The 27,630-nt window shown below is 36.5% G+C and overlaps 1 protein-coding gene across 3 annotated transcripts in view; it reads right to left on the bottom strand.

Annotated features, from left to right (window-relative positions):
• The window catches only part of srgap2 (SLIT-ROBO Rho GTPase activating protein 2), a 246,448-nt gene that overhangs the window by 63,396 nt on the left and 155,422 nt on the right, over window positions 1-27,630 (bottom strand). For all 3 annotated transcript variants that reach the window (XM_062054845.1, XM_062054860.1, XM_062054852.1), the window contains exon 3: window positions 10,643-10,805. In XM_062054845.1, the coding sequence (XP_061910829.1) occupies window positions 10,643-10,805 (163 nt within the window). The remainder of the gene's footprint in view (window positions 1-10,642; window positions 10,806-27,630) is intronic.

Raw genomic sequence — 27,630 nt, 5'->3', positions numbered from 1 at the left:
TCCTGACTTTAACGTGTGGACAATGCTGAAGAAACAAGTCCATGTCAGAAAACCAACAAATTTAGCTGACCTGCACCAATTTTGTCAAGAGGAGTGGTCAAAAATTCAACCAGAAGCTTGTGGATGGCTACCAAAAGCGCCTTATTGCAGTGAAACTTGCCAAGGGACATGTAACCAAATATTAACATTGCTGTATGTATACTTTTGACCCAGCGGATTTGGTCACATTTTCAGTAGACCCATAATAAATTCATAAAAGAACCAAACTTCATGAATGTTTTTTGTGACCAACAAGTATGTGCTCCAATCACTCTATTACAAAAAAATAAGAGTTGTAGAAATTATTGGAAACTCAAGACAGCCATGACATTATGTTCTTTACAAGTGTATGTACACTTTTGACCACAACTGTAAATATACACATATATACATGTATATACATACATACATCAAGGGATGGAATTGGGGGTTAAATCACCAAAAATGGTTCCTGGGCGTGGCCACCGCTGCTGCCCACTGCTCCCCTCACCTCCCAGGGGGTGATCAAGGGTGATGGGTCAAATGCAGAGAATAATTTTGCCACACCTAGTGTGTGTGTGAAAATCATTGGTACTTTAACTTTAACTTAAATACATATATACACATACATATATACACATACACATAGATATATATATATTAGGGCTGCAAATCTTTGGGTTTCCCACGATTCGATTCAATATCGATCCTTGGAGTCATGATTCGATTCAAAATCGTTTATTTCCGATTCAACACGATCCTCGATAGAAAAACTATATTTTTCCGATTCAAAACGATTCTCTATTCATTCAATACATAGGATTTCATCAGGCTCTACCCCAGTCTGCTGACATGCAAGCAGAGTAGTAGATTTTTGTAAAAAGCTTTTATAATTGTAAAGGACAATGTTTTATCAACTGATTGCAATAATGTAAATTTGTTTTAACTATTAAATGAACCAAAATATGACTTATTTTATCTTTGTGAAAATATTGGACACAGTGTGTTGTCAAGCTTATGAGATGTGATGCAAGTGTAAGCCACTGTGACACTATTGTTCTTTTTTATTTTTTTTTTATAAATGTCTAATGATAATGTCAATGAGGGATTTTTAATCACTGCTATGTTGAAATTGTAACTAATATTGATACTGTTGTTGATAATATTCATTTTTGTTGCACTACTTTTGGATTGTTCTGTGTCGTGTTTGTGTCTCCTCTCAATTGCTCTGTTTGTTGCAGTTCTGAGTGTTGCTGGGTCGGGTTTGGTTTTGGAATTGGATTGCATTGTCATGGTATTGCTGTGTATTGTTTTGTTGGATTGATTAATTAAAAAAATATATATAAAAATTTGATTTTTTAAAAATGAGAATTGATTCTGAATCGCACAACGTGAGAATCGTGATTCGAATTCAAATCGATTTTTTCCCACACCCCTAATATATATATATATATATATATATTTATATATATACACATATATATACATACATACATACATACATACATACATACATACATACATACATACATACATACATACATACATACATACATACATACATACATATATATATATATATATATATACATACATATATATATATATATATATATATATATATATATATATATATATATATATATATATATATATATATATATATATATATATATATATATATATATATATATATATATATATATACATCAGTGGCGTGCGGTGAGGTTAAAGTCTGGTGAGGCACTGCATCATCACAGTCAGATTTGCAAACATATGAACCCTAAAGAGTATCTTATTCACCATTTGATTGGCAGCAGTTAACGGGTTATGTTTAAAAGCTCATACCAGCATTCTTCCCTGCTTGGCACTCAGCATCAAGGGTTGGAATTGGGGGTTAAATCACCAAAAATTATTCCCAGGCACGGCGCCGCTGCTGCCCATTGCTCCCCTCACCTCCCAGGGGGTGAACAAGGGAATGGGTCAAATGCAGAGGACAAATTTCACCACACCTAGTGTGTGTGTGACAATCATTGGTACTTTAACTTTACACTTACAAACTGTAGCACACAAAAAAGCACATTTAATAAAAAAAAAACGTTATTATGGTCTTACCTTTACTTATAAGTGCGGGAGCAGTGGTGTTCGTGTTGGAAGAGTCGTGAATGAATGAAATATGAAATCCGCGCAGCAGTCTGCAAGTGTACCTAATGTTGTGTCCCTGTTCATGGCTCCTCCGGCGCGCCGCACGAGCATTGTTGTTTTTGCACTTTTTGGCTTCTTGTTGAGTGACTTTTTTTGGGTGGATTCGGTCTTGCACATGGAGGGTTTGGGTGTGGGCTTTGGTTAGTGTGGCGCTCCCGTCGGGCGGTGCATTCTGCGGCGGAGATGCTTGGCACCAGGAGGCGGGGTTATGAGACGAGCCTCCAGTTTTATGATCGCTCAGCACAAGAAATACGTTACACACATACAGTTGTTGACAAAATACACTGTACATTGTATACCTAAGCTAACTAAACTATGGAAATGTATAATATAATTCATATAGCAATACGGTCTCACTGCACAGCAGGCCAGCAGTTAGCTGAGTCATTGTGCACAATCCATGTTGAGGCACAAATCAGTGACGTGCCTCAACTGGCTGCTGATCACCGCACCGTCTCTTCTCAGTATTTGAACGGCAAATGTGAAAATAAAAATAAAAATAATCTAAAACTAGTGAAGTTAAATGGAAAATAACTTTAGTATAATCACTGGATACATATAACAATTTAATTAATTTTTTTTCTTTTTACTTTTTTTTTTCTTTCCATGATGGCAGGTGAGGCCGTGCCTCCCCTGCCTCTAGTGACTGGACTGCACGCCACTGATATATATATATATATATATATATATATATATATATATATATATATATATATATATATATAGATATATATATATATATATATATATATATATATATATATATATATATATATATATATATATATATATATATGTATATATGTATATATATATATATATATATATATATATATATATGCACAAACATACACAGACACATATATATATATACAGACACATCTGTGTGTATATATATATATATATATATATATATATATATATATATATATATATATATATATATATATATATATATATATATATATATATATATATATGTATATATATGCATATATATATGTATATACATGCATACATATATTTATATACTGTATATGCATACATAAATGTATATATACATACACTACCGTTCAAAAGTTTGGGGTCATATTGAAATGTCCTTATTTTTTAAGGAAAAGCACTGTACTTTTCAATGAAGATAACTTTAAACTAGTCTTAACTTTAAAGAAATACACTCTATACATTGCTAATGTGGTAAATGACTATTCTAGCTGCAAATGTCTGGTTTTTGGTGCAATATCTACATAGGTGTATAGAGGCCCATTTCCAGCAACTATCACTCCAGTGTTCTAATGATACAATGTGTTTGCTCATTGGCTCAGAAGGCTAATTGATGATTAGAAAACCCTCATGTTCACACATCTGAAAACAGTTTAGTTCGTTACAGAAGCTACAAAACTGACCTTCCTTTGAGCAGATTGAGTTTCTGGAGCATCACATTTGTGGGGTCAATTAAACGCTCAAAATGGCCAGAAAAAGAGAACTTTCATCTGAAACTCGACAGTCTATTCTTGTTCTTAGAAATGAAGGCTATTCCACAAAATTGTTTGGGTGACCCCAAACTTTTGAACGGTAGTGTATATGCATACATATATGTATATATATGCATACATATATATATATATATGCATACATATATATATATATATGCATACATATATATATATATATATATATATATATATATATATATATATATATATATATATATATATATATATATATATATATATATATATATATATATATATATATATATATATATACATATACAAATACATCTATATATATGCATACATATATGTATATTTATATGCATACATATATACATCTATATATATGCATACATATATGTATATTTATATGCATACATATATATCTATATATACGCATACATATACATCTATATATACGCATACATATACATCTATATATAGGCATACATATATATCACATAATATATATATATACAGTATATATACATATATACATACATATATGTATATATATGTGCATACATATATGTATATATATGCATACATATATATCTATATATACGCATACATACAGTATATATCTATATATATGCATACATATATATCATATAATATATACAGTATATATATATGTATATATATATATATATATATCTCAATCATATAATATATATATATATATATATATATATATATATATATATATATATATATATATATATATATATATATATATATATATATATATATATATATATATATATATATATATATATATATATATATATAAACACATTACAGTGTCTTCAAAGTGTGCAGTTCTTTATTAAAATAGGGACTTTAGTCGAGGCTAGAACCAATTATTCATATTTACATTGTTTCTTTCGGGGAACTCTGTTTCACTATACAAACTTTTCGGATCACAAACCATCTTCAAGAACCAATTAAGTTAGTGAATCGAGGTTCCACTGTGTTCTGAGTGTTGGTTGGATTCTATTTTGTTTGCAGATGACGTCTGAGCAATGCACTATTGTGCAGGCGCGCACCTGTGAGGGGAACACTGACCAAATAAACACGGAGAGAGAGATAGCAAACGAAGCGGAAGAGAAACGGACAGTTGGCGATGAAAGGCCAAACATTTGTCGAGGAACACGGAGACACAAATTGGGGCAATTACTTCAAATCCCAGACAGCTTAAAAGGTCAGGGAGAGGATGAGCGCCATGCATGCTAGCGGAGAAAGATAGCCACATGGGGAGGATTTACGGTGAAAACAGTGAGGTTGCCACACCCTCCCTCTTGAAAGCCATCAGACTCAAACTACCTAAAAGCAATCAGCCACGGCTGAGCCGTCCTATCCATCAACCGCAGTCAATCTTGACCTCTGAACCTCTCCTCGGGCCTGTGCTCGTCTGTCTGCCACGACAAAACCACAACAGAGTACAGTCCGACTTCAAACAGGACGCTTCATTAGGCCAGCTTGTTCATGCGGTTTGACTCATGAGTGTTATTTTCTCCCTGCTTGACGACCAGCAAGGTCTTGTTAATTCTTCATTCATTACTCCAAGCAATGTTTGTAAGTTTTACAACTACAACAATTCTTACTTACTAAAGCGTCCCATGTGTGATGTCTGTAGGAGTGTTTTCATGCATATTTGTACGTGGTATAGTAATGTAATCAAGCTCGTGTCGTTAGCATTAGCTAATATGCTAACATGTTTACGAGTGCGTGTTTTTATTATTAACTTACAATGGCATTATTTTTGTATTGTTTCACTTCCGTAATTTCGCCAAAATTTCCTGTTTTGGGTCTTGAATCGGAAGTATATCCCGTTTTGTCTACTATTCGTCAATAGCGTTTTTCCTCAAAATAATTCTTCATTCATTACTCCAAGCAATGTTTGTAAGTTTTACAATATAACTACAACAATTCTTACTTACTAAAGCGTCCCATGTGTGATGTCTGTAGTAGTGTTTTTATGCATATTTGTACGTGCTATCGTAATTTAATCAAGCTCGCGTCGTTAGCATTAGCTAATATGCTAACATGTTTACGAGTGTGTGTTAGTATTATAACTTACAATGGCATTATTTTTGTATTGTTTCACTTCCGTAATTTCGCCAAAATGTCCTGTTTTCTGTCTTGAACCGGAAGTATATCCCGTTTTGTCTACTATTCGTCAATAGCGTTTTTCCTCAAAATAATTCTTCATTCATTACTCCAAGCAATGTTTGTAAGTTTTACAATATAACTACAACAATTCTTACTTACTAAAGTGTCCCATGTGTGATGTCTGTAGGAGTGTTTTCATGCATGGAGTTTAAATCCCAGCCGAGTCATACCAAAGACTATAAAAATGGGACCCATAACCTCCCTGCTTGGCACTCAGCAACATAGGGTTGGAGTTGGGGGTTAAATCACCAAAATGATTCCCGGGCGTGGCGCCGCTGCTGCCCACTGCTCCCCAAGGGGATGGGACAAATGCAGAGGACACATTTCACCACATCTAGTGTGTGTGTGACAATCACTGGTACTTTAATCTTTAATCTTTAATATTTGTACGTGCTATCGTAATGTAATCAAGCTCGCATCGTTAGCATTAGCTAATATGCTAACACGTTCACGAGTCTTTGTGTTAGTATTATTAACTTACAGTGTCATTCTTTTGTATTGTCTCACTTCCATAATTTCGCCAAAACTTCCTGTTTTGTGTCTTGAACATGAAGTATATCCACTATTCGTCAATAGCGTTTTTGCTCAAAATAATTATTCATTCATCACTCCAAGCTGTGTGTAAGTTTTACAATATAACTAAAACAATTTATACCAACTAAAGCATCCCATGTGTGATGTCTGTAGGAGTGTTTTCATGCATATTTGTACATGCTATCATAATGTAATCAAGCTAGTGTCTGTGTTAGTATTATTAACTTACAATGGCATTCTTTTTGTATTGTTTCACTTCTGTAAATTCACCAAAACTTCCTGTTTTGTGTCTTGAACCGGAAGTTATGTCCACACCATGGCTGACAACACTGATATTAACTACAGATGGAAACAAACACAAACTCAGTCCAACTTTTAACCATAACTGTTGGAAAAAGAGGCATCTACAGTCGCACAAAATCCCTGATTTATTGAGGATTTGTGATCCTTTGGCAGTTTGTTGACTTCGATTTCCTGCATTTGTGCATATTTTTATTGATAATTCTTCTGTTTTCCTAAGATGTTGCAGCCACGTGAGGATTGTGTATGATTCTGAGCTGACATTCAAGGGTCAGACAATACGGGGAAATGGTGGGTTTTTTTGTCAAAGTACCAGTACAGTGGAAAAAATTACAACCCAGAACCTTATATTGTTTCTCCTGAATATAAGAAGGATGAGCTACAAGTTTTATAAGCTCTGCTAAACAGATGCAGCTTCAGTAAAACACTAAGCATCATGTAGCACAATTGCTAAGTGCTAAACAAGAAATACAAACTCGGAGCATAATAAAACAATCACTTTCTGTGCAGTGTCTGCTCTCACTGGGATAAAGACTGATGGGATGTTTATATTTCCTGTTTAGATGAATACTTATTTATGATAGGGAAGTCTCCCTGCATACACTGTCTTCCGTTGTGTGTTTGTCTCCATATCCGGGTATACATCGGATGTCACAGATGAACAACTTCTAGATTCAAGGCTAAATCCTCCTAATATCCAGATGAGGGGCATGATTTATAATATAGAATAACTTTGATGAGCCAAGTCGCGATGATGCAGGAGCAGCAGGACATCGCTGCCGGCTCACAGTAAAGCAGCAGAGGGCTACTTAGCTGTGTGTATCATTGTGCCGCTAAGAAATAGTTTGCTTTCGTTAGCGCTTATAATAACAGCATTGCTAATATTTGGTTACTAATCAGGTCACAATATGCATAAAGAGTATTGTTGGCGGATTTTGGATGGTTATTTAGAGGTTTTTGTGGGCAAAATAGAGATCCCCCATTTACTACATTGTAAGCAAACTTTTTATGTATTTATCTATTTACGTCTTACAATACGTGATAAAAGAGAAAAACATATGTGTTCATGTCTTATATAAGGATTATGAATGATAGACAGCACATCTCTTTCCATATATCCAGCGGAATATTCAGAATGGCTGACTGAATTTAAGGCATTTTGTGATATTTAAATTGTGTTTTCATATACTTTGCAGACTGTAAATACAACTGGATATGGTTTAATGGATACAATGAAACACAATTATGCAAAAGAAAGTCAATTAGTTTTTACACTCTACTGGTACTTTAAAGGCCTACTGAAACCCACTACTACCGACCACGCAGTCTGATAGTTAATATATCAATGATGAAATCTTAACATTGCAACACATGCCAATACGGCCGGGTTAACTTATAAAGTGCAATTTTAAATTTCCCGGGGAACTTCCGGTTCAAAACGCCTTTGGAGGATGACATATGCGCGTGACGTAGCCAATTTAACAGAGGTATGGCTTCCCCATTGAAGCCAATACGAAATAGCTCTGTTTTCATTTCATAATTCCACAGTATTCTGGACATCTGTGTTGGTGAATCTGTTGCAATTTGTTCATTGCATTATGGAGAAAGAAGCTGAGCAAGCAAAGAAGAAAGTCGGTGCGAAGCGGAGTATTTTGCGAGGGAAGTCAGCAACACAACACAGTCGGTGTTTCATTGTTTACATTCCCGAAAGATGCAGTCAAGATCGAAGAACTCGGACAACCGAGACTCTTACCAGGAGGACTTTGACTTCGTTAACAGACGCAGACGCGATACCGTGAGTACGCTTCCAAACATTTGATCGCTTGCTATAACTAGCTCGAGCTAGTAGCTAGGAGCTAGCATAACAAACACCTAGGTGTTTGTTATGCGGGATTAATTTGTGGCATATTAAATATAAGCCTGGTTGTGTTGTGGCTAATAGAGTATATATATATGTCTTGTGTTTATTTACTGTTGTAGTCATTCCCAGCTGAATATCAGGTCCCACCCGTGCGATTCCAAACATTTGATTGCTTGCCCGTACGTGCGTGTCATGTACGTAACTTTGGTTAAATATATAAGCTTTATGAACCTTGGGTTAGGTGAACGGTTCTTTGGGCTGAGTGAGTGTGTGTGTTGTGCAGGTGTTTGAATTGTATTGGCAGGTTATATATACGGGATCCCGTCCATATTACCTATAACTAGCTCGAGCTAGTAGCTAGTAACTAGGAGCTAGCATAACAAACACCTAGGTGTTTTTATGTGGGATTAATTTGTGGCATATTAAATATAAGCCTGGTTGTGTTGTGGCTAATAGAGTATATATATGTCTTGTGTTTATTTACTGTTTTAGTCATTCCCAACTGAATATCAGGTCACCTCCGCCTCTCACAGCATCTTCCCTATCTGAATCGCTTCCACTCCCCACTAGTCCTTCACTTGCACTTTACTCATCCACAAATCTTTCATCCTCGCTCAAATTAATGGGGAAATTGTCGCTTTCTCGGTCCGAATCTCTCTCACTTCATGCGGCCATCATTGTGAACAATAGGGAACTTTGCGTATATGTTCAATTGACTACATCACGCTACTTCCGGTAGGGGCAAGCCTTTTTTTATCAGATACCAAAAGTTGCGATCTTTATCGTCGTTGTTCTATACTAAATCCTTTCAGCAAAAATATGGCAATATCGCGAAATGATCAAGTATGGCACATAGAATAGATCTGCTATCCCCGTTTAAATAAAAAAGTTCATTTCAGTAGGCCTTTAAGAGTTAGTGGTAATACTGTCATGTTTTTATTTTGAAGCAAGTAACTGTGTGCATGCTGTGTGCAGAATGTTACTTTACTTGTTATTTTTAAAAAGAGGCATAAGACCTTTTAAATTAATAGTCTTATTTATTGTTATTTATATCATTATCTTTTTAAATCCTTGTTTGGTTAGTATTTTTTAGCTTTTATTTACCACATGTCAAATTGATCAATTTCATTTAGGTACTAACTGTATATTTATGCAATACTGATACATTTTATTACCATATTTTCCTGGAATATACTTTTTTCCTACGCTCATAAAAAGGTGCAGCTGACTTATGGATTTTTCTTTGCTAACGGCCATAACGCAAATGATTTTCATAAAAACACAAGCAAAGACACTGAAAAGGCGTGGCCTTGTTTGTGCTAAAGCGCTATCTTTTGGACGAATTTGCTCACTGCAGGCGCTTCCTGTTTCATGCCTTGAACCGGAAGTACCGGTCCACAGTGTTTTTTTCTCCAGTTGGTTTTGGCCTGGTTCGTAAGGCGGAAAATGACCAGTTTTTGAGTCTGTTTAGCTGATTGGAGAGCTAGCTTCCGCAGCTGGTGGGTCCATGACGATGACTTCTGTTTTGTTTGACCAGCCGTTTTACTGCCCTGTTACAGACACCGTTTGGAAACATTTAAGTTATGTAAATAAACATTTACAAAATGTTTCTGTGTAAAAAACTCATTTCACAAAGTAAATACCTGCGGCTTATAGTCTGGTGCAGCTCATAGGGTATATGGAAAAATATTGTTTTCTTCTAATATGTAGTGGGTGTGGCTTATATACCGTGCCCTCTATAGTCCGGAAATGCTTTAATCGATCAATCAGAGCAGTCCTAAAAGAGATGAAATACTTTATTGATGCACATCCAGGCTTTCACGGGGCCACATGAAATGAGTTTGACACCTGTGCGTTAACGTGTACTATGGGTGCTGACCCAAATGAAGGTTCTTTGTAGTTTTACACGAATGAAGCCAAAAGTGCTGAACCTTTTCTCCCCCACAACTCTGCAACGAATCAATCTGCAGCGAAAGGCATGAGGGCCACATGTCATGTGCGTGTTTGCAGCATGTGTTTCTGTCCACCAGCAACACGTGTGAGGCAGCCTTGCCTTTTTGAAGAGGCGTCCCGAGTCCTCGCTGATCTGCGCGAAGCGAGGGATGATGTTGTTGAGGTAGAGGTCGGACAGCGTGGCGTGGTCTCGGCTTTCCCTCTTCAGCTGAAGCAGCAGCAGGTTCCAGCAGTTGACCGGAGACAGGATGCTCTGCTCCTTCCTGTCCAGGACGACAAGGACTGTTAAGACATAGGCCAGGATAACAAAGTGTTGATGAGGACCCCCATCAGCCTGTTGATGGCTGCACAATGTGGCCCCGCTGCTTGGTGGAAGAATATCAACATGGCTTCAAAATAACTGTCTCGCCCTAAATTATAACAAAACAGTCTCAATGTCTCTGAAGAAACAATCATTAAATGAAATCCAGGTCAACATTAATCAAAATAAAAATAGAAACGGTAAAGGAATTTAAATATTTGGGTGTTATTTTGGACCCGAAGCTAAAATTTGATGGCCAAATTACAAAAATGACTGAAATATAAACTGTTTCAGGCTTATTAGAGCGTGTTTATCTGTTCAAGCCGCACAAGTTTGCATGCATGCAATGATCTGATCGCATATGTCTTATTGTGCCATGGTCTGGGGACAATGTGCAGTGAAGCCTGTGTTGTCATTATGTAAACCAGGGGTCGGCAACCAAAAACGTTGAGAGAGCCATATTGGACCAAAAATACGAAAAATGAAAAGCCATCTATAAGTGTTATAATGAAGGCAACACATGGCGTAAGTGTCTATATTAGCATTCAACATTTTTCATCTGATTCAAACTGTTCCAATTTCAAAATATTCAGCCTGATTAGAAATTGTGTGCTCTACTGCAACAATTATAAAAAATGTTCCCAGATTTTCTAAAACTCCCAGTTTTTAGGGACATTTTCTCCTTTCAAAATGAATTATCAATTTTTCAAACTTCCACAATTCCCACTTTTTCCAACCGATTCAAAACATTCCACCCTCAACACATTCAATACATCCTGGAAATTCAAACATTTTTTCACGTTCAACAAATTTACAGGAATTCGAACCCTTTTCAACCGTTCCACTGTCAAAACATTCCTCTTAGTCAGGACAAAAAACCAAGTTGGTTTAAGAACTTGAAAAATTTCCGGTTTTCCCGAAATTCCGTAATACAATTTTTCAATTAAAAAACTGTTAGTACTTCAACATTTCTTGACTGATTTAAACAATTCCAACACCAACCAATTCAGCTAATTCAGGACATTCATGCTCCTAATCATTTTTTTTTTTAAATCCCACTTTTCCCAAATTTCCAGGAAGTTCCCATTGAAATGAATGGGACATTTTTCCAAGTTGCACAATTCCCACATTTTTCAAGTTATTCAAACCATTCCAACATCAACACATTCCACTCATCCTGGACATTCAAACTAACACTTTCCAAAGTACCAAGTTTTCCTGGAAATTCAAACTCTTCGATATTCAAACCATTCCAACATTCAAACTATTCTTACATTCGTACTACATTCTGTCAGCATTTTAGTTCAACTTCAGCATTGGAGCATTCACACCTCATCTAGTTGTGTGAATGCTCCAAAGCATTCACACATGGTTTTCTACACCAAAATTCATCTATTTATTAAACTTATTCTTCTTCTCCAGATTTTGGCGCGCTCTAGCTTCCACATTTTTCACCTGATTCAAACCGTTCCAACTTCAAACTGTTCAGCCTATTCGGGAATCGCAAACTTTCCCTTGACAAATTCCAAAAATTCCCAGAATTCCAGGTTTTCCGGGACATTTTTCCCATTCAAAATGAATTGGCCATTTTTCAAACTACCACAATTCCCACATTTTTCAACCGATTCAAACCATTCTACCTTCAACACATTCAATCCATCCTGGAAATTCAAACAACCATTTTTTTCACGTTCAACAAATTTCCAGGAATTCCTGTTTTTTTTTCTAACCTTATTTCCAACCTTTTTTAGTGCGGCTACTCCTTTCACATTTTCGAACCCATTTCAACCGTTCCACTGTCAAAACATTCGTCTTAGTCAGGACACAAAAACAAGTTGGTTAAGAACTTGAAAAATTTCCGGTTTTCACGAAATTCCGTAGTACAATTTTTCAATTAAAAAACTGTTACTACTTCAACATTTCTTGACTGATTTAAACAATTCCAACACCAACCAATGCAGCTCATTCAGGACCTTCATGCTCCTAATCATTTTCAAAAAAATCCCGCTTTTCCCAAATTTCCAGGAAGTTCCCATTGAAATGAATGGGACATTTTTCCAAGTTGCACAATTCCCACATTTTTCAAACTATTCAAACCATTCCAACATCAACACATTCCACTCATCCTGGACATTCAAACTAACACTTTCCCAAGTACCAAACCAAATTCCAGTTTTCCTGGAAATCCAAACTCTTCAACATTCAAACCATTCCAACATCAACACATTCCACTCATCCTGGACATTCAAACTAACACTTTCCCAAGTACCAAACCAAATTCCAGTTTTCCTGGAAATCCAAACTCTTCAACATTCAAACCCTTCCAACATTCAAACTATTCTTACATTCGTACTACATTCTGTCAGCATTTCAGTTCAACTTCAGCATTGGAGCATTCACATGCAATTCCTTCAGGAATTGCCTCATCTAGTTGTGTGAATGCTCCAAAGCATTCACACATATGGTTTTCTACACCAAAATTTATATATTTATTAAACTTCTTCTTTTTCTCCAAATGTTGGCGCGCTCTACCTTCCACATTTTTCACCCGATTCAAACCGTTCCAACTTCAAACTGTTCAGCCTATTCGGGAATCGCGGGCTTTCCCTTGAAAAATTCCAAAAATTCCCAGAATTCCAGGTTTTCCGGGACATTTTTCCCATTCAAATTGAATTGGCCATTTTTCTAACTTTCACCATTTCCACATTTTTCAACCGATTCAAACCATTCTACCTTCAACACATTCCACTTATCTTGCTCATTCAAACTATAATCTTCCCAAGTTAAAAAAAATTCCAGGAATTCCCAGGATTCCCGTTTTTTCAAACTCTTTTTTCTGTCGACTACTCCTTCCACATTTTTCGACCCACTTCAACCGTCAAAACATTCTTCTTAACCAGGACAAAAAACAAAGTTGTTTTTTGAACTGGAAAAATTCCCGGTTTTCCCGAAATTCCATAGTACCATTTCTCAATTAAAAATGTTACTACTTTAACATTTCTGGACTGATTTGAAAAATTACAGCACCATCCATTCAAACTTGTTCAGAACATTCAAGTGTTTTAACATTTTCCCCAAAATTCCCGCTTTTCCCGAAACACCCAAATTTCCATGAAATTCCCATTGAAATGAATGGGACATTTTTCAAAATTCCACCATTCCCACATTTTTCATCCGATTCAAACGGTTCCAAATCCAAAATATTCAGCCTGTTTAAAATTGTGTGCTCTCCTTCAACAATAAAAAAAAAATTCCCGGATTTCCAAGAATTCCAAGTTTTCAGGGACATATTGCCCATTCAAAATTAATTGTCCATTTTTTAAACTTCCACAATTTGCACATTTTTCAACCGATTCAAACCATTCCAACATCAACACACTTTCCCAAACAAAATGTTGTTTTTCCTGGAAATTCAAACTCTTCAACATTCAAACCGTTCCAACATTCAAACTATTCTTACATTCATACTACATTCTGTCAGCATTTCAGTTCAACTTCAGCATTGGAGCATTCACACGCAATTCCTTCAGGAATTGTCTCATCTAGTTTTTAAAGGCCTACTGAAATGAAATTTTTTTATTCAAACGGGGATAGCAGATCTATTCTATGTGTCATACTTGATCATTTCGCGATATTGCCATATTTTTGCTGAAAGGATTTAGTAGAGAACAACAACGATAAAGATCGCAACTTTTGGTATCTGACAAAAAAAGCCTTGCCCCTACCGGAAGTAGCGTGACGTAGTCAGTTGAAAATTTCCGCAAAGTTCCATATTGTTTACAATGATGGCGGCCAGAAGTGAGAGCGATTCGGACCGAGAAAGTGACGATTTCCCCATTAATTTGAGCGAGGATGAAAGATTTGTGGATGAAGAAAGTGCAAGTGAAGGACTAGTGGGGAGTGGAAGCGATTCAGATAGGGAAGATGCTGTGAGAGCCGGGGGTGACCTGATATTCAGCTGGGAATGACTACAACAGTAAATAAACACAAGACATATATATATACTAGCCACAACACAACCAGGCTTCTATTTAATATGCCACAAATTAATCCCGCATAAAAACACCTAGGTGTTTGTTATGCTAGCTCCTAGCTCCTGTCCATACAACCCGCCAATACAATTCAAACACCTGCACAACACACACACTCACTCAGCCCAAAGGACCGTTCACCTAACCCAAGGTTCATAAAGCTTGTATATTTAACCAAAGTTACATACGTGACACGCACGTACGGGCAAGCGATCAAATGTTTGGAAGCGCAGCTGCATACTCACGGTAGCGCGTCTGCGTCTGTGTATCCAAATCAAAGTAATCCTGGTAAGAGTCTGTATTGTCTCAGTTCTCTACAGGTATCTGTGTATCGAGGTCAAAGTCCTCCTGGTAAGAGTCTCTGTTGTCCGAGTTCTTCGATCTTGACTGCATCTTTCGAGAATGTAAACAATGAAACGCCGGCTGTGTTGTGTTGCTGACTTCCCTCGCAAAATACTCCGCTTCGCACCGACAACTTTCTTCTTTGCTTGCTCAGCTTCTTTCTCCATAATGCAATGAACAAATTGCAACGGATTCACCAACACAGATGTCCAGAATACTGTGGAATAATGAGATGAAAACAGAGCTATTTTGTATTGGCTTCAATGGGGGAGCCATACCTCTGTTCTACTTGCTACGTCACGCGCATACGTCATCCTCCAAAGGAGTTTTCAACTGGAAGTTTAGCGGGAAATTTAAAATTGCACTTTATAAGTTAACCCGGCCGTATTGGCATGTGTTGCAATGTTAAGATTTCATCATTGATATATAAACTATCAGACTGCGTGGTCGGTAGTAGTGGGTTTCAGTAGGCCTTTAACGTATTTTTATTTTGTACCTGTTTTAATCCTTTTGTATGTGTTATTCACTTTTCTCAACTTTTCTTTAAAAGCCTAACCAAGGACTAGGGTTTCAAATTAGCCTGTAGCTAGAAGTCTTATGTAATTGGACACCTGTTACCTATGGGTAGCAATGTTTCATTGTAATGTCCCTGTCAAAGAAATAAATAGATAAATGAAATAAAGGTAGAAACAAGTTGGCTGCAAAGGACTGTTTTCATGAGGATGAAACAAGCAATTGGAATAACAGGCATGGAGGGAGAGAACGCCCAGACAGATTTATACAAAAAACACCCCCTGGCTCAAGTGCGCACCCACACCCACACACACACTCTTGTATTTGTTACCTCCTTGAGAACTCCGAAAAATACCTCTAGTAATATAATAAAAGTCGTAATTTTACTCAACGCAAGTCAACATTTTAGAAGAAAAACTGAACATTTGCGCAATATTATGATAAAAGTTGGAATTTCACTCGACAACAGTCGCAATTTTACAAGAAAACTTTAACATTTTGGCTATATTATAATAATAATGGGAATTTTACTTAAGTCAAAAGTCATAATAAATGTCACTATTTCACCATAACACAAAAATTGGCAATATTGTGATAAAAGTCAGAATTTTATATGACAAATGTCACCATTTTGCATGAAAAAGTAATAATTGTATGAGAAAATATTGCAATATTACAGAAACAGAAAGAATATGAGAAATTATTCCCAATTTTATAAGAAAAAAGTTGACACATTGTGAGAAAGACTGCTTTTAGTTAATTATTATTATTATTATATCTTCATTATTTACTTCAAGTTATTACAGTATGTCTCTATATACATCTTTTTAAATTTTTTAAAATACATTTTGGCCAAAGGGGGCACATTTCAATTTCTTACACACACTTGTTATTTCATATGTTGACCAGAGGGGGAGCACTTTTAAAACCGACACACAGTCAATTTGAAGGTACTTTTCCTTGTTGATGTCTCAGGAAGGGTAAATACAAGAACACACACACACACACACACACATACACGCACACACACACGCTGGGCTAGTGAGCCAACCCAAACAGGAGATTCATGCAGGGTACAAAACCCAGCAGGAAGTGGTACAGCTCCCCCCCAAAAGCACAGCTGTTGCAGAGAAGAAAGGAATAATGAGATGACAAAAAGCGTTGGGAGCTCCTTTTAAAAAAAGTCAATGTTGCACTGATTTTATTTTCCTCACCATTTGTGTATAAAAGTGCGAGAAGAGAATGTGGTTGAGCAGACGACGTTGTGACATGAGTCGATACAAAAGGGAGGAAGGCAGAGCCAAATTAGAGCCGTTGAGTCGGTTGTCACACTTTATACTCCAGACATAAAAACGTCTTTCAAAAATCATTCTTTCATTTAAATGAACCTTAAAGGCCTACTGAAAGCCACTACTACCGACCACGCAGTCTGATAGTTTATATATCAATGATGAAATCTTAACATTGCAACACATGCCAATACGGCCGGGTTAGATTAGTAAAGTGAAATTTAAAATTTCCCACGAAATATCCTACTGAAAATTTTTCGGTATGATGACGTTTGCGCGTGACGTCACGGATTGTAGCGGACATTTTGGGACACCATTGTGGCCAGCTATTAAGTCGTCTGTTTTCATCGCAAAATTCCACAGTATTCTGGACATCTGTGTTGGTGAATCTTTTGCAATTTGTTTAATGAACAATGGAGATAGCAAAGAAGAAAGCTGTAGGTGGGAAGCGGTGTATTAGCGGCCGGCTGCAGCAACACAAACACGTAGCGGCCACATCGTAGCCGGTGTTTCATTGTTTACATTCCCGAACGATGACAGTCAAGCTTTACCATTGGCCTGGGACAACAGAGACTCTTACCAGAAGGACTTTGAGTTGGATATGCATGCTTGTGGAGATGGGACAACAGAGACTCTTACCAGGAGGACTTTGAGTTGGATACGCGCTACCGTGAGTACGCAGCTGCGGCTTCCAAACATTTGATCGCTTGCCCGTACGTGCGTGCCGCTATGTGCATGTCACCTACGTAACTTTGGGGAAATATATGTGCTGTATGAACTTTGGGGAGGTGAACGGTACTTTGGGCTGTGGGATTGAGTGTGTTGTGCGGGTGTTTGATTTATATTGGCGGGTTATATGGACGGAAGGGGGGAGGTGTTTGTTATGCGGGATTAATTTGTGGCATATTAAATATAAGCCGGGTTGTGTTGTGGCTAATAGAGTATATATATGTCTTGTGTTTATTTACTGTTTTAGTCATTCCCAGCTGAATATCAGGCCCCACCCGCCTCTCACAGCATCTTCCCTGTCTGAATCGCTTCCACTGCCCATCTAGTCCTTCACTCTCACTTTCCTCATCCACGAATCTTTCATCCTCGCTCAAATTAATGGGGAAATCGTCGCTTTCTCTGTCCGAATCGCTCTCGCTGCTTGTGGCCATGATTGTAAACAATGTGCAGATGTGAGGAGCTCCACAACCTGTGACGTCACGCTACTTCCGGTACAGGCAAGGCTTTTTTATCAGCGACCAAAAGTTGCAAACTTTATCGTCGATGTTCTCTACTAAATCCTTTCAGCAAAAATATGGCAATATCGCGAAATGATCAAGTATGACACATAGAATGGATCTGCTATCCCCGTTTAAATAAGAAAATCTCATTTCAGTAGGCCTTTAAAGTGTTGCCTTGAAATGTGTATCGCTCTACTAAAAAAATAATACTAAAAATTAATAAGTAGAGCTCTTAAAGGATTCAAATATTTAATCGCGAATAATCGCATTGTTCATAGTCAACGCAAACATACAATTATTTCTGATTAATTGCAGATAAATGTAATTTTTCTTCATTAATAAGTGTACCCCAGACCGATAATTTATTTATTACCAATATTACCATTTATTACAATATTATTTTTATTATTATGACTGGACAATTATTATGTGGGCTCTGTACCGAGGATGTCGTTGTGGCTTGTGCAGCCCTTTGAGACACTTGTGATTTAGGGCTATATAAATAAACATTGATTGATTGATTATTAGTTTTAACAATTTTTTATTATTTTTTTTTAAATTATGTTTTTTTAAACAGCTCAACACAAAAATGGACATACACATGTTTTTAATGACAGCAAAAAAAAAGACCTGCAGTGCGTTCTTGCTAAATTTTGTATTATTATTTGTATTCCTGCTGTAAGAGCACTTGCATTCAGAGGAGGGGGCTACACTTCCATGTTTAGATACCAGTTTCACACAAAAAATTACTTGCAGTGCGTTAGCATCTTGCAAAATTTGGTATTTTGTAGGAATTCAGAATTTGTATTCCTGCTGTAGTAGCACTTGCATTCAGAGGAGGGGGCTACACTTCCTTGTTTATACCAGTTTCACAAAAAAAATGACTTGCAGTGCTTTAGCGTCTTACTAAATTTTGTAAGAAAACAGCATTTGTATTCTTGCTGTAGGAGCACTTGCATTCAGAGGGGTCTACACTTCCATGTTTACAAACCAGTTTCACAAAAAAAATTACCTGCAGTGCGTTAGCGTCTTGCCAGATGTTGTATTTTGTACAAATACAGAATTTGTATTCCTGCTGTAGGAGCACTTGCATTCAGAGGAGGGGTCTACACTTCCATGTTTAGATACTAGTTTCACAAAAAAAATTACTTGCAGTGCGTTAGCGTCTTGCAAAATTTGGTATTTTGTAGGAATACAGAATTTGTATTCCTGCTGTAGGAGCACTTGCATTCAGAGGAGGGGCTACACTTCAATGTTTAGTTAGCAGTTTCACTCATTAATCACAAAATGTGGATTGTTAGGATCATGGTTTGATTGTCAAAGATGGTTGCTAATGTAAACTGTGATATTTCTACCTCAAAAAATGCTTCTGATATTCTGTACATTACATTTTGTACACGTTAATCATATTCATATCTCTGCATGACAATGTTTTAACCTTGTGTAATATTCAGCCAGCTAAACATTCTGTAGTTGCAATCAGAACATGTTATAAAAACATTTACACATTATTTCAATCTGCCAGAAAACATCAATTTGGGTAGAAATATCACAGATTACACTACAAAACATCTTTGACAAAGCATTTTTCATTTTATTACCGTAGTTTATTTTATTGTGAAGCCGGAAGTCTGTGATTGGTATGAAAAGAGACTTGACGTGTTTTGACAAAAGTTTCAGATAAAAAAAAAGACTGTTTTTGTGGCTTTTTTTTCCTGCTGAGCTTTTATTCCATCTTACTAAAGCAGTTGGAGTAACAATCACATGTTATGTTATCAAAGCACTAAACTGTGATGTAAACACGGACGTGAAGCTCCTCCCCTTTGCAAGCGCCAGCAGGCGTTCGCTCTAATGATGTCGTCTCACAGCAACGAAAGATAAAATATTCTTGTCTTGACGGGAGAAAGACTTGTCATGGTTTTGGATCTGAGATTTCCATAATGTAACTTTTTTTTGTGCATTTCTGCTCGCTATTTTCCAGCTTGTGGATCAACAGCAACTGAAAATCATTACATTTCCCACGCTACAGATCAAAAAAGGAGTCCGGAAGCGTTCGTGTTAATAGCACGTAAAAAAAAAAAGAGTGCCGTTACAGGAACTTATATTTGACGCGGTATCATTATTATTATTATTATTATGCCTAGTAATAAGCGATGAAAGACGCTCTGACATATTGAGAAAACCAACACCCTCAAAGAGATTTGGATGGGAAAACCCTAAAGAAACCACATTTGAAATGTTAATTGCATTGACAACTTGACATACATGATGCAATTTAAAATAAGGAAAAAAACTTTGCTTTTCACTTAATTTCTTCGCTGTCCTTTTCAAGGCACGTCCAAAACTCCTTGAATGACACAGCTGCACACACCTTTGCCAGCACCTAATGGCGTCTGAGCGGGACCTTTGCCAGCACCTAATGGCGTCTGAGAGAGCTTTAAAACAACAAAATTCCGCTCTTTTCTCCAACCTCGCCATGTGGCTCAGAGTAAAATATCCGGCCAATAAAAGCAGTCTACAGTACATGAATGGTAACTGTGAATAATTGAACAATACTCAGTTTGCAGTGCACTGCATCATACATAGAGATGCATCTAATATTGTTTCAATATTAAAGTAAACATGTTAAAGTTAACTATTCTAATTATTAGATGCAAATTGCAAATTATAATAATAACCAATGTAGGGTTGTAACGATACCAAAATGTATTTCGATACTCTTCTAAATAAAGGGGACCCCAAAAAAATGGCATTATTGGCTTTATTTTAACAAAAAATTTCAGGGTACATTAAACATATGTTTATTATTGCAATTTAGTAATTAAATAAAATAGTGAACATACTAGACAACTTGTCTTTTATTAGTAAGTAAACAAACAAAGGCTCCTAATTAGTCTGCTGACGTATGCAGTAACATATTGTGTCATTTATATTCTATTATTTTGTCAACATTATGAGGGACAAGCTGTAAAAATTGATTATTAATCTACTTGTTAATTTACTGTTAATATCTGCTTATTTTCTGTTTCCACATGTTCTATCTACACTTCTGTTAAAATGTAATAATCACTTATTCTTCTGTTGTTTGATACTTTACATTAGTTTTGGATGATAGAGCAAATTTGGGTATCAATCCGATACCAAGTAGTTACAGGTTCATACATTGGTCATATCCAAAGTCCTCATGTGTCCAGGGACATATTTCCTGAGTTTATAAACATAACATAACTTTGTTTTAAACGAAAAAAGATTTTATGATGCTAAGAAATATTGATGTAATCATAGTAGTATCGACTAGATACACTCCTGTACTTGGTATCATTACAGTGGATGTCAGGTGTAGATCCACCCATGGCGTTTGTTTACATTATGGCGCCGGTGAGCTACAGTGTGTAGTGAAGCATGTTTAGCTATTCCTCGTTTGTAAGAAACTCACTTTATTTGTCACCATGAAAGCGAGGATTAGTGATTTAGAAGTAGCTAAAACACTGCAGACTGCGGATGGACGTTAGCCGCAAGCTAGCTTGCTATGTCTTAAAGCACCTCTTACTGAGGGTGTTTCAGTGTTATAACTTCACCTTTATCTTTAGTTTTTAGGCCAAAATGCGTCCGTTCTCCCTTTTCTGTCTACACACTGTGTCTGCTTGTAAGTACTCTGTGTGTGCGCTGCCGAACATGCTCCTCTGCTCCTAAAACCAGCAATGCCATCATTACGTGACGACGACGCGCTGTCATGCCCATTAAAAAAAAAGGGAGGGTGTGGTTGGACCGGTACTTTTTAGAGGTGGTATAGTACCGAATATGATTCATTAGTGTGACGGTACTATACTAGTTCCGGTATACCGTACAACCCTAAACCAATGTTAAATTAGTAGAGCCAAAACATCATTATCTCTGTAAACGGATGGCTCTCATTTTAGACAACGACATACAATATTTATAATGAGGTGTTAACCAATTAGGGCTGCATCCATTAATAAATTAAATGGATTGAAAAATAACTTTGTTTTATATTCTGTTGCTTAGAATAATCCTTTATTAAGTGTCCCTAATGAAAATGGAATAGAATCCGGACCGCCTGGAGTGCCGGGAACTTTAAATACACATACTGTATTTTTCGGACTATAAGGCGCACTTAAAATGATTTCATTTTCTCAAAACTCGGCAGTGCGCCTTATAACCCGGTGTGCCTAATGTACGGAATCATTTTGGTTGTGCTTACCGACCTTGAAGCTATTCTATTTGGTACATGGTGTAATGATAAGTGTGACCAGTAGATGGCAGTCACACATAAGAGATACGTGTAGACTGCAATATTATGGCAGTCACACATAAGAGATATGTGTAGACTGCAATATGACTCAAGTAAACAACATCAAAATTGTATATGTTCCATTGAAAATATAGAACATTACACAAGGCACTCAAAAATCTATCAAAATGTTTTAGTACGACTTTGGTAAGCTATGAAGCCGCACCGCTTGATGGATTGTACTGTGCTTCAATATAGAAGTATTATTATGGTGTGTGTATAAGGTAAGACATTATCTGGCGTTTTGTTTTGCAATATTATGCAAAGGGAACTTTTCTTACCTTCTGGTACCTGCTGATCTGTATTTGGGATCTGCATAAGTCCTGAAATATTGCGCGAGTCTGCCTTTGTAGTCCGTGCCGACACGGTAGTCGATAAGCTTCTTCTTTTTCTCTATCTTCTTGTTATGGGACATTCATTCTCTGCTGTTGCCATTTCTAAAATAAAGTAGGGTAAAGTTCTTACTTATATCTGTCAGTAAACTCGCCATGAAAGCCCTAAAACATACCGGTGTAGTGAGTTTACATTATTCACCCAAGGAACTTTAGTTATTAGAGAGTTCCGGCCGTACGGTTTTTCACGGGACACATTTCCAGCGTTGTTGTTGCACTAGTGAGCCAAGGATTAAGAGATGCTGCTCCGTTATTGATTGAAGTAAAGTCTGAATGTCATTAAAACAGTTAGCTCCATCTTTTGACACTTCTTCCAATCCTGTCCTTGCACGCTACACCGCTACAATAAGGAGGTGACGAGGAGAAGACGCTGTCGAAGGTGAGCCACGTAAATAAGACCGCCCACAAAATGGCGCATCCTGAAGCGACTGTCAGAAAGCGAATTGAAGATGATCTGTAAAACATCATCTATGCAACATTTTGACCAAAGAACCACCATTACATGTTATGTAGACCCAAAAGAAGTATTTTACATTAAGGGAAAAAATCATAATATGACCCTTTTAATGCGCCTTATAATGCGGTGCGCCTTTTGTATGAAAATAGACCTGATTAGACTTGCTCATCGGCAGTGCGCCTTATAATCCGATGCGCCTTATGGTCCGAAAAATACGGTACATTTGAGCGCGTATCCAAACAAAGAATACCAGAGTCTGTGATTTTTAAAAAAAATTACTACAACTGCAAAAATAATCCACCATGGGGTCAAAGAAAGTTGCGAGTGTAAGTACCTTGATACAAAAAAGTGAGAAACATTATTAAATAAAAGAGAGAATTATGCTTAACTCTCCCTCCTCTCAGTCAGGCAAGGTCAAAGTGAGGAATTTATACGTATTTAATCGTGTTTTCTGCATGTAAAATCTAAATATTCTCTTTAAAATGGGTTGTGTGTTCATATTTTTGAGTGTCGGACTGGTTTTCATACGATTTAGTTTATGACGCAATACTAGTGAAAGTCGAAGTACTACGGTAAATCCATATTAGTTTTTTTAGATCTGGAATAAAAAAAGTTTACTTTTACTCAAATTAGTGATGAATCGCACACATTACTGTCACAAAAAAGCATCTAAGTGTAAAAAGCTGTGTACAAACAGAGGCATACTTGCAATGGTAGGCATGCAGCTATGGTTAGTTTAGCAGTAAAATACAGAACTAACATTCACAAGTTTCATTTACTGATCATTATTAGATTACACGATCCAAATCCACATATGAAACCAAGTCTTCCTTGGCTCAAGGTCCACGGTACCAAGTAAGGGTTATGGATGATCCATGGATAATGGAGTAAGCAAAATGGATTATGGATCACTGAGATGCTCTGTGTGCTGGGAGAAGCATGAAGTGGTGAGAAGCAGCGGAACGCAGCGAGACATTTATAATGGCACACTGACAGACAGAAGGGAGTCACAGCAAGATGGGGGTCACATGGACAGAAGACGTCTTTGACCGAGGCGTGCAGGGCGGGAACGTGGTCAGGGGGTGAAATGTGAGTCATAGAGACAATGATGTGATAGGTTGGTACTGGCTGTCACTGCTCAAATGACTAAATACGTGCCATACTCTGATGTCAGGGAATAAAAGGACATTTTTCCAGGAAAAACTAAGACAAAACAGAGCAGACTAAAGCCAAGCCTACACCATTTATTACATGTTCATTTTATATATATATATATATATATATATATATATATATATATATATATATATATACTGTGTATGTATATATATACACACACACACACACACACACACACACACAGACACACACACACACAGACACACACCCACACACACATATACAGTATATACAACATATATATACACACGGTACATATATACACAGTATATATACACACTACATATACTGTATACATATATACACAAAGTATATATATACAGTATATATATATATATATATATATACATATATACACACAGTATATAAATATTCATATATACACACAGTATATAGATAAACCTACATGCACAGTATGTATACATATACAAAACCCGAAACCAGTGAAATTGTCACGTTGTGTAAATGGTAAATAAAAACAGAATACAATGATTTGCAAATACTTTTCAACTTATATTCAATTGAATAGACTGCAAAGACAATATATTTAACGTTCGAACTGAGAAACGTAATTTTTTTTTGCAACTAATCATTAACTTAGAATTTAATGGCAGCAACATGTTGCAAAAAAGTTGTCAGGGGCATTTTTACCACTGTGTTACATGGCCTTTCCTTTTAACAAAACTCAGTAAACGTTTGGGAACTGAAGAGAACAATTTTTGAAGCTTTTCAGGAGGAATTCTTTCCCATTCTTGCTTGATGTACAGCTTGAGTTGTTCAACAGTCCGGGGTCTCCGTTGTGGTATTTTAGGCTTCATAATGCGCCACACATTTTCAATGGGAGACAGGTCTGGACTACAGGCAGGCCATTCTAGTACCCGCACTCTTTAACTACGAAGCCACGCTGTTGTAACACGTGACTTGGCATTGTCTTGCTGAAATAAGCAGGGGCGTCCATGATAACGTTGCTTGGATGGCAACATATGTTGCGTCAAAACCTGTATGTACCTTCACAGATGTGTAAGTTACCGATGCCTTGGGCACTAATACACACAGATGCTGGCTTTTCAACATTGCGCCTATAACAATCCGGATGGTTCTTTTCCCCTTTGTTCCGGAGGACACAACGCCCACAGTTTCCAAAAACAATTTGAAATGTGGACTCGTCAGAACACAGAACACTTTTCCACTTTGTATCAGTCCATCTTAGATGAGCTTGGGCGGTGTTGTTGACAAATGGCTTTGGCTTTGCATAGTAGAGTTTTAACTTGCACTTACAGATGTAGCGACAAACTGTAGTTACTGACACTGGTTTTCTGAAGTGTTCCTGAGCCCATGTGGTGATATCCTTGACACACTGATGTCGTTTTTTGATGCAGTACCACCTGAGGAATTGAAGGTCACGGGCATTCATTGTTGGTTTTCAGCCTTGCTGCTTATGTGCAGGGATTTCTCCAGATTCTCTGAACCTTTTGATGATATTACGGACCGTAGATGGGGAAATCCCTAAATTCCTTGCAATAGCTGGTTGAGAAATGTTGTTCTTAAACAATTTGCTCACACATTTGTTGACAAAGTAGTGACCCTCGCCCCATCCTTGTTTGTGAATGACTGAGCATTTCATGGAAGCTGCTTTTATACCCAATCATGGCACCCACCTATTCCCAATTAGCCTTTTCACCTGTGGGATGTTCCAAATACGTGTTTGATGAGCATTCCTCAACTTTCTCAGTCTTTTTTGCCACTTGTGCGAGCTTTTTTTTTTAAAACATGTTGAATGTTTTGTTTTTATTTACGACACAACATGCCAACTTCACTTGTTTTGTGTACATTTATATTGACATATACATGTATATATATATTTACATATACATGTGTACATATATATTCACATCTACATGTGTACATATATATTCACATCTATATATATACATATATATTCACATCTACATATATATTCACATCTACATATATACATATATATTCACATCTACATGTGTACATATATATTCACATATACATGTGTACATATATAATCACATACACATGTGTACATATATATTCACATACACGTGTGTACATATATTCACATATACATGTGTACATATACATTCACATTTACATGTGTACATATATATTCACATATACATGTATACATATATATATACATATATATTTACATATACATGTATACATATACTGTATATACATATATATTCACATATACATGTATACATATATATACATATATACTCACATATACATGTATACATATATATACATATACTGTATATTCACATATACATGTATACATATATATATATTCACATATAAATGTATACATATATATACATATATATTCACATATACATGTATACATATATATATATATATATATATATATATATATATATATATATATATATATATATATATATATATATATATTCACATATACATATATATATATATATATATATACAATACATACACTTATGTTTGTTTGACATAGACTACTGTATAGAGCTCTATATAGTGTTCAAAGTGTACAAAGTAAAAATATGGACTTTTGTCGATTTACATTATTTCTTATAAAGAAGTTTACTTCGATATACAAACGTTTATATTAACGTACCCTGTTCGAGAACCGATTAAGTTCGTAAATCAAGGTTCCAGCTGTATATACGATTTACAAATAAGGTCACATGCCTTTTCCGGCCTGAAGGTCAGGTGCTACTCGTTGCAAACGCATTGAGACAAGATATGTTTTACGGACCCAGGAGTGGGAGTCGAAATGGTCTGTCAGGACAAAGTCCACATTCCAGAGAGCGCTCTATAGACACAACGTGTGTTTTGGCTCACTTCCTCACTCTGACTCTTTGCTGACTTCACCAGTGACGCAACCTCTCCCCCACAAAAAACAAGTTCCTCAATTTTCCCAAGCGTCTGTCTTCCCCGCTCCTGAATGACACCCTGAACCATGTCCTGGTCACCATGGCACCACTGACCGGCACCCGGAGTTATCACTAGGTACACACGGAAA

This window comes from Entelurus aequoreus, linkage group LG01 (genome assembly GCF_033978785.1).
Source record: "Entelurus aequoreus isolate RoL-2023_Sb linkage group LG01, RoL_Eaeq_v1.1, whole genome shotgun sequence".
In the NCBI taxonomy this organism is placed as follows: Eukaryota; Metazoa; Chordata; class Actinopteri; order Syngnathiformes; family Syngnathidae; genus Entelurus; species Entelurus aequoreus.
This window is presented reverse-complemented; position numbering and strand designations above follow the sequence as displayed.